At 62.7% G+C, this 8,950-nt stretch overlaps 1 protein-coding gene across 1 annotated transcript in view; it reads right to left on the reverse strand.

Annotated features, from left to right (window-relative positions):
• Positions 1-3,033: 3,033 nt before the first annotated feature.
• The window catches only part of FOXK1 (forkhead box K1), a gene marked incomplete at its 5' end in the record, with an annotated part of 68,309 nt that continues 62,392 nt past the window's right edge, over positions 3,034-8,950 (reverse strand). Inside the window, 6 exons of the mRNA XM_007942856.1 lie at positions 3,034-3,305; positions 3,764-3,988; positions 5,063-5,347; positions 5,450-5,616; positions 6,434-6,627; positions 8,017-8,163. Of these exons, the coding sequence (XP_007941047.1) occupies positions 3,034-3,305; positions 3,764-3,988; positions 5,063-5,347; positions 5,450-5,616; positions 6,434-6,627; positions 8,017-8,163 (1,290 nt within the window). The remainder of the gene's footprint in view (positions 3,306-3,763; positions 3,989-5,062; positions 5,348-5,449; positions 5,617-6,433; positions 6,628-8,016; positions 8,164-8,950) is intronic.

Here is an 8,950-nt window from a genome sequence, read left to right on the forward strand (position 1 = left end):
AGCCTGTCTCCCCAGCAGCTCACAGGGGACGTGCCACTGTTCTAAGGACACAGCCTTGTTTCTGGACAGAGGGATGAGCAGGGGTCGTGACCCAGACTCCGGATCACCTTGCACTCCGAGCCCAGGTGACAGCAGGTCTGGGGGGCTCCGGCAGTGACCCACTGCTGCGGAGTAGCCACCCTGAGGCCCAGGCTGCCCTCAGCCCTTCCGCCCAGTCCTGTCCTAGAGTGAGCAGAACTCTGTTCAACTGGCCTCTGTCACGCGTGTGCCCAGGGTCACCCGGAGCCGGGGGCCTCCTTGGGGTCCATCTGCCTTTCCTCGGGAGGGGCTGGAGGTGGCCAGTGCAAGGCGGGATGGGACACCTCAGAGAACGTGTTTCTTCTCTGCCTTCCTCTCTTCCTACGAGCTGGTCTGGACGCCAGGGCTGCTCTGTCTACAAGGCGCCAAAAGACCGCTGTCCTCCTGAGCCGCCCCACTGGTTACAGCCTGCTCACCCCGAGACGCTCCCAGGCCGCCCTGTTTCTGCAGAGATGAGAGCACACCGGGCCTGCCTGCCTGCGTAGGCCGGCCGCTCTCCCCAGCTCCAGAGACACGGCGTGTCCCCCAGGGATCCCGGGCGCCCCTTTCAGGATCGGGAACCCTTTCCCCGCCCCTGCAGCTTTGTTACTCCGTCACAGAAAAAAAGTGCAAACCAACAGCCAGCAGGCCACCGAGGGCAGGCGGCCAGCCTGCTGCCCAGTCCCTCTGGGTCCAGGGGCCTGGCTTCATTCTTCCTGTCCGTGGTCCAGGGCCTGGAGGCGGCTCCCCAGGGGCCCAGCGCCCAACAGTAAAGCAGGCTCGAGTCACCCTGAGGACTGCAGGTCCAGGCCAGAGGCACCAGGTGGGCTGCCCATGCCCCCAGTCCAGTTTTGCTGACACTCCGGCGCCACCCACCCTGTGACGAGAACGCTGCCCTTCAGCTCAGGCTCGGGGCACTGGGCGGCCTTGGGCCGGGCCTGTTCCTCCTCTGGGGACCGGCCCTCCTGGCCCGAGACATGGCTGGTGACCGAGTCCCTGCCAGGAAGCCCTTAGTTTGGAGCCACGTCCTGCCCCCCAGGCACACTATGGGTCTGAGCTGACCCCACAGGTCTCACCCCGAACCCTTCGCTCCTCTTGGGCCCGGCAAAGCTAAGGCAGCCCCTTGGTGGACAGTCACCCACTGGCCCTCAGCGTCTGTGTCCCGTCACTCAGAATGGGCAGAAACCTCTCCACGTCGGGGAGTAGAGGGTCAGGTGGGACACAGGCTCACCCCCCGCCCGGGTGCCCCTTGCAGGCCACGCCGGCTCTCGCAGTGGGGAGTGCGGGCCCCCCCCCTGCGGGGCTCCACCATCCAGGAGGGGCAGAGCAGCAGGGGCCTGGAGGCACTGTCCAGGCTCTTGGCCGAGGGGCCTGGGAGACCCCATGCACACTCCACCTGCCTGCACAACACACGCACAAAAGCTTGTTTCACTAACCTCAAATTAGTGGCACAGAACTGGCAGGTCTGGGGCTTGAATGGCGTGGAAGGCGTGCCCCGTTCCAGGCAGAGACAGCACGGGACCTCCCTGCCAACGGCTGAGTGACATCAAGGCAAACGGAGCCCCACATCCCCATCCCCTGCAGCTGCTAGGACTTCCGCCCTGGTCATACCCAGCCTGCCCAAGCTCCTTAAAACCACCGTGCGCCCAACAGGCCAGCCGGTGCTGCCCTTGCAGGGATGTCTGCTGTGGCGGTCACCCACCCGACAGCCTGGTGTTGGCGGCCACTCCACGAGGACAGGCAAGCTGCAGGAGAAGGCTGCTTCAGCTGAGGCCCCTAGCTTGGCTGGAACTTACCACTGCCGTCTCTGGTTGTGACCACCACCACAAGTTGCAATGCCAGGGCCCAGCAGGTGCTATCAATGTTTACTAAACATGCCATTTCCAGAACGTGCTCTCCCAAGGCCACCAAGGGGCTGCAGTCTGCCAGTCCGTGCTCAACCCTACTCACAGCTGGGCCCTCGGGCCATTGGGGGCGCTGGGGCAGGAGTGGCCTCTCATCCAGCACGTCAGGAGCGTGGAGCCAGGAGGTGAGCGCAGGACCCCCACGCCACTCCGGGAGGTAGTTTCCCTCCTGCTGACTGGCCCGGGGCTGGGCTCCAGGTGGCAGTGAGACACGTGGGTGAAGAGCAGACTGACCAGTCCCACCGCAGCTGGCCCCAGCCTCGGGCACAGAGGCAGGCGCTGTCCTCCACATCAAGCCAGCAAGCAGCCTCTGCCCTGCTCGAGCCGCCCGACTTTCAGCTGACACAGCACACAGGTGCGGCCCCGTCCCACAGGCTCGGGCTGACCTCCCACCTAGTCTTCTCAGAGTCCACAGCTGAGGCAGGCCCCAAGGGGACAGGCAGCAGGTACCCGACTGCCACCGTGAGCCATCCATGAGGCGGCCTCAGCAGGACGCCGACCTTCTGCACCTGCCTCACCTCGGTGTTCATGCAGGATGAGGACTGTGCGGGGTCCTCGGGGTCCCAGAGCCACACCAGGCCCCTGGCAGACACCACCAGCTCCCGGGCGGCCACTGTACCCTGAGGTCTCAGAGGCGTTCTTGCAGCCTTGAGGGCCAGTGTAGGCCACGGCCATTCCTCCAGCACCGCGCAGTCTCCTGGGTGACGGGGGGCTCCTTCCGTGCCAGCTGAGCCGAGGGGGGGTGCCAGGCGTGGACATGGGAGCCTGCTCCTCGCGGGCAGATCTGCTGGGCATGTTCCTCGCACAGTGGACTGCAGCCTTCCCCCTGGTGCCCCCGAGAGCAAGGTTGGGGGACCAGAAGGTGCAAAGGGAGAAGGAAAGAACCCCCAGACGCACAGTAGGTTGTCTGAATGTGTTTATGTTTGTTTGACCACGGGGAGGGCAGAGTAAAAGGAGTGGCCGTGGGTCCTGGGTGCGTGGCACCGTGGGCTCTGGGCTGCGCCACCCATGCACGTCCGTGAGCGCAGCGGGCTCGGCCACGCCCCTGCTCTGGATCCACACCGCTGGGCTGTCAGTCCCCAGAGCCAGGGCCCTGGGGGCCGGCGGCTGCGATCACGCTGGCCTGTCCAACCGCGGGCCCACCGGGCTCCTCCACCCGGGACCGCTTGACCTCGGGCTCCCCGGTGGAGGACGGCACAGCAGCAGAGGCGGTGGGGGTGGGGGTGGTGGCCGCTGTGACCACGGCCGGCGGCTCCTCGGGCCCCACCTCGCACACACGTGTCACCACCACGGGAGTAGACGAGCTGGCCTGGGCGGCGAGGAGCTGCAAGGGGCTGGTGAGGGCTGCAGGGGAGACAGGCTGTGAGTGGGGAGGCCGGAGGACCACACCCGCTCCCGAGCACAGGCCCCATCAGCTGCGGGTCCCCCCGGCCGGCTGGCTCTGCCTTCACGCTGCCCTCCTAGCAGTGGCCACAGCCCCCATAGCTCCAGGCCTACTTCCCTCGCCCACAGGTGGGTGCAGGCGGCCGCCCCCGCCCAGTGTGACCCCTGCTGCCTGTGCAGGACCCCGACCCCAGCCGCACTGACCTGCCCGTGTGCTGCTGTCACCTCAAGGCCCCCCCTTCTGCCAGCTGACCCCCAAACACCCCAGAAAGGCCTTCCCAGCTCCTAGATGCCCCCTTACACGGTGCCCTGAGTGCCATGCCACCCACACCCCTGCCCCGCTCCACCTCCATCCCACCTGTCTGCCATCCGGTAGCTGTAGACCCCGGGGGCTCTGCCACTGTCCCTGGAGGCCTTACCGTAAGTGCTGCCAGCCAGGCCACTGGGGGGCGTGGTGTGCTTCCCATTCTGGGTGACGGCCCGCACCGGCAACTGGTGCTGCCCGAGGGTCACTGGGGTGGCCGGCTGCAGAATAGCCACCGTGTGTCCAGGGACACCTGGGGCCATCTGGCTGGCCACCGTCTGGATGACACGGCTGGCAGTGGGGATGGTGGTGAAGGCAATGGTGGGCTTCTCCTCCAGGCCTAAAGGACAGGACAGTGTCAGACTCGGCCCCTGGTGGCTGCGTGTTCCAGGAGCCTGGCCTCAGGAAGCCACCTCACCCATGAAAGACATTTCCAGAGGCAAGGAAGAGACATTAGGGAAAAGTCACTTACACCTTAAACTGGAGCCCACCCTGAGCTCAGTCTAAGGGAAAAAGTCCCTTCTGAAATGTAATGCATTTGGAGCTGTCACCGTCTCTTACCGAGACGTTTTCTGTCGCAATATTGTTAGACACATGATTCCTGACAGACTGTGGCAACAATGGTGACAAGAGGAGGCACTGCACAGCACACAGACCGAGGGGGCGTCCGGCCGGGAGCAGGGTCCCGCACAGCAGAGAGCCTGAGGGGGTACCCAGCTAGGAGCGGGCTCCCACACAGCACAGAGACCAGGGGGTGCCCGGCTGGGAGCAGGGTCCCGCACAGCAGAGAGCCTGAGGGGGTGCCCAGCTAGGAGTGGGTGCCGTGCAGCACAAAGACTTAGGGGGTACTCAGCCAGAAGCGGGCTCTCACACAGCACAGAGACTTAGGGGGTACCCAGACAGGAACAGGCTCCCACACAGCAGAGACCAGGGGGTGACCGGCCAGGAGCGGGGTCCCACACAGTACAGAGACCCAGGGGGTACCCAGCTAAGAGTGGGTTCCCACACAGCAGAGACCAGGGGGTGCCCGGCCAGGAGCAGGGTCCCACACAGCACAGAGACCAGGGGGTATCCATCTGGGAGCTAGGTCCCACACAGCACAGAGACTAGGGGGTGCCTGGCTGGTAGATGCTTGGCCATCTAGACACTCCTCCCTCAGAGTTCAATTCAGCTACAGGCAGGACCCAGCCCACCCTTCACGCAATGTCCCCTTGAGACCAAAACAAAACCCGTGTGCTGTGGAGGGCGCACGAGACACAGAGGACGCGAGCAGGAGGCCGCCAAAGGGCAGACCCCTAAAGACTGCACTGCGGGTACAGCAGCCCCACAGCCAGCCCTGAAGTCCCGACACCAAGGACTGTGCCTGACCACCCCAGCCCGAGGCCCCAGGCGCAGGGGCTCCCAACCGAAGTACCTCTGGCCTCGCTGCCGAGGTCCAGCACAGCCGTGCCCGGCGCATCGTGGGCGCTGCCAGCCATGCCCTGGCTGGCCAGGATATAGCCGTTGGCAGAGCTGGCAGATGTGGTGACGACCCTGACCATGGTGACGGTGGGTGCCTGCTGCACCACGTGGATTGCGTGGCCTGAGGTCTGCTGGGAGGCCATGATGGAGGCTGGCATGTAAGCCACAGGCTTGGCCACGAGGCTGGACGGCCGGGGCGGGACCGTCATGATGACCGGCTGGGCGCTGACTGGCGAGCCTGGACACAGAGGAGCAGGTGAGGCCACAGCGGACAGCCAGCCACTCCCCCCGCCCCATGCCGAGTCCTGCTGTGCTAGACGAAGACAGAAAGGAACCTCACCAGGTGCGCTTTGGGAGTACCGGTACTCAGGAACGGATGCTAACTTTGACCCGAAATCTGGGTCGTGTGGAATGGGCGAACCCTCCCGGGACAGGCACTCTGGTGTCTGCAGGCCACTGGGGCGTGGTGACATGAGCCCAGGGTGGGTGGGTGAGGCAGGCGCACTCCTGGGAAGAAAGCATGGGTGTCAGGCTGGGATGAGCTAGAGATGGAAAAAACACAACCCAGCCCAGTGCCCGATGTCCTTCCCGCGCTCCCATGGCACTCTCCACTCTACCTCTCCTGGTGGCGACCCCGACCAGAGACCCGGCACTGGGAGCCCCAGTAAATGTGGCCCGTCTAGTGACCCCCGACCCCAACCAGAGACCCAGCACTGGGAGCCCCACCAAACACGGCCCGTCTAGTGACCCCCGACCCCGACCAGAGACCCGGCACTGGGAGCCCCACCAAACACAGCCCTTCTGCAGCTCAGCCCAGGGCATGCCTGAAGCACGTTTCCTGAAAGGCCTGCTGGCCTCATATGACGAGGTGGCCTCATGTGACGAGGTGGCCTCTAGCGGATCACCAACTGTGCAGCAGAGACCCCACAGGGAGAATGTGTGCCTGAGGGCTCAGCGAGCGTGGCGCCCCGGGACATGAGCCCTGCAGCTCTGTCAAGCCGCTGCCACCGCCGCACCCTGGCCTGCCCCTGCCGCTGCCGGGTCTGTCTCCGGGCAAGCAGCTGTGGCCACACTCCACTGACGGGCATCACGCTTTCAAAGGCCATTCACACTGCTCGACTGTGTCAGCCTCTAACAACTGACAGAGGGACCGGCCATTAGCTCATTAACCTGGTGAATAAGTAGGGTGCACCTCGGTCCCTGGGCATTCTACAGGGACAGGGTGCTGTGTTTAGGTGCCAGAAACAATACTGAATTCCCTCTAGGCTGCAGGCCGCCTTTCCCATAGCCTGCACATACCAAGTCAGCACACAGTAGGGCTCACCTGGATGACAGGGGCCCAAACGGGGTCCGGAAGCAGGAGACGCCTCTCTGCCTCCGTTTCCGGAACGCCTGCTCCACTAGTTTGGCTTCTGAGGCGGGGTCTATTCGCCAAAAAGAGCCTTTCCCAGGCTCCTCCTGGGAACGTGGGACCTTGATGAAGTAGCGGTTTAGAGACAGGTTGTGTCGAATGGAATTCTGCAGGGAAGCAAAGACCCACCGTGACTGGGCCGATCAGCAAACCAACCGCAGCCCGCTCCACACCGCCAACGCTCAGTTATCCAGAGACGCGGCTGCAGGCACATGGAGCACGGACGCAACAGACGGGAGACCTGAAGGCACGTGACGCAGCCCTCACGCTGGGCTTTACTGGAAAAGCCCAAAGCACAGCCGTGGTCCTTCCCCATCAAAATCTAGCGTGGGACTACCAAGCATCTGATCAGAAGGCGGTGGTGTGAGAAGATGTGGACCAGAAATTCAACTTCTCATGGAATCCAGACTCTGTGGAACATGGAGGTTGGGTGACCTCCCTGAAGTGGCGGCCCTGAGATCATTCTTAAACCTCAGACCAGAATGGTTCCCTGAAGTCTTCTTTAAACCAATGACAGTTCAGCTTAAGTAGGAAAGAATGTCTACCTTGAGCATTTAAGACCACAATCAAACTGACAACAGCAACTCGAGAGTTAGATGAAAACTCGAGACAGCGAGTTCGTGTTCAGGGTGAAACAGTTTGGAAAAGAACATCAAGAGAGGTGGTTTAACTGGCAGAACGCCGCCAAAGTGCCCGTGTGGGAACTGCTGCATCGCCGTGTTTGACTGTGCTTGTCTTCACACACACAGGCCCAGCCCAGGAGCCCCTGCCGCCCTTGCTGGTCTGGGAGCACACAGGACGGAGGAAACAGGGCAAGCAGAACCCGAGACCCAACTGGGCAACCAGGGGACCGGCGATACCCGCTGCAGATACACGCCAACGAGCAGAGTGTGCAAACCCAGGCTCCAACCCCGAGCAAAGACAGAACGTCCACTGTTCATTCACGGAAACACCCATACGTGGACCATGCGCATGGTGTACTTCCAAAGTGGCAGTGGCCACAGCTCACTGGCAGCATTTCGTTCTGCCGTACGTTAAGGTCGCTGTGAGTCAGAGCCGCTCGACGGCACCGAACAGCAACAACGTAGAGCACGCAGCAGGCGCCAACGTGAGGCCGGCACGTGCCCATCTTCACACTTCTGGACATCAGAAAAGGGGGACGCTGACCACTAACCAGACCTGACACAACAGTGGAGCGCTCAGCTGGTAAGCGAACCCCCCCAGCGGCCCCACAGAACAAGGATCTGGCTGCTCTTGTGAAGGTCAGCCCACGAACTCCATGGGGCAGCCCTGCGCTGTTCTGGGGGACGCCAGTTGGGCAGACCCGACAGCAACACTAACAATCCAGGTGCAGGAAGACAGTGGAATGGGGGGCTGCTGCTCCCACACACCGCGGCCCCCGTATACCGCGGCTGGACTCCCAGCAGTCACTGGTTTCTCTTAGGTGGAGGGAAGTCCCGAGGTCAGCTGAGCACGGTCGGGGCGCCTGGCCTCACCTGCCAGCCCTTGTCGGCGGTCCGGTAGTAGGGGTAGTGCTTGGTGATGTGGGCGTAAATCCCGCTCAGTGTCAGCTGTCTGTCCTGGGCCGAGGAGATGGCCTGCACAATGAGCTGAGCGTACGAGTAGGGGGGCTTTGACTCATCCTGTGGGGACAATACAGCGTTAGCAGAGAGCACGGTGCCGCCAGCCGATCACCTTCCCACGAGGGTGTGCCAACGCCTCCCCCTACTTCATCAGGGGGACGGACACCAAGCCAGAAGAGCCATGCCTCCCACCCAGGAAGGAGAACTTGGTCCTCATCCTAATTCAAGGACGCTCACCCCCCCACCGGCAGACGGAGACCCTCACTTCCTCTATCAAGTCATGGAAATCCTCTCCCCCTCACTGACTGGTGGAGAACCACTGTGATAAGATGTGAACGGGCTAAGCCACAAATCCACGAGGAAGAAGCCATAATCAAGCCTCTCAGAAGCAGCTGTCACCAGCAGAGGGAAGGCAACACATCACGGGTGGGGGCAGGGCATTACTCCCGCATACTGATGCCATCAGCAAACGATGCAAGTGTGTGACTTGGCATAGAAAGGAAGAGCGCCCATGGCTGCTGTGGAATCAAGTGTTCCCCAAGTCCTAACCCCTACCCCTGTGAATATGACTGTGTGTGGAAACAAGGCTCCCTGGGTCACGTTTATGAGACAGTAAGTCCAGCAGAGCAGGTCCTAAGCCTGATCACCTGTGTGTTATAAACACAGCAAAAAAAATGACAGACACAGGGAAGGACAGCTGACTGGTGAGGACCTGTTTTCCAACAAGAAAAGACCGCCCCCTAGAGCCACGGCCCGAACTCCCAAAGGAGGGACCGCCCCCTAGAGCCACGCCCCGAACTCCCAAAGGAGGGACCGCCCCCCTAGAGCCACACCCCGAACTCCCAAA

Source organism: Orycteropus afer, unplaced genomic scaffold, assembly GCF_000298275.1.
Source record: "Orycteropus afer afer isolate SDZICR_OR568_19922 unplaced genomic scaffold, OryAfe1.0 scaffold00006, whole genome shotgun sequence".
Taxonomy (NCBI): domain Eukaryota; kingdom Metazoa; phylum Chordata; class Mammalia; order Tubulidentata; family Orycteropodidae; genus Orycteropus; species Orycteropus afer.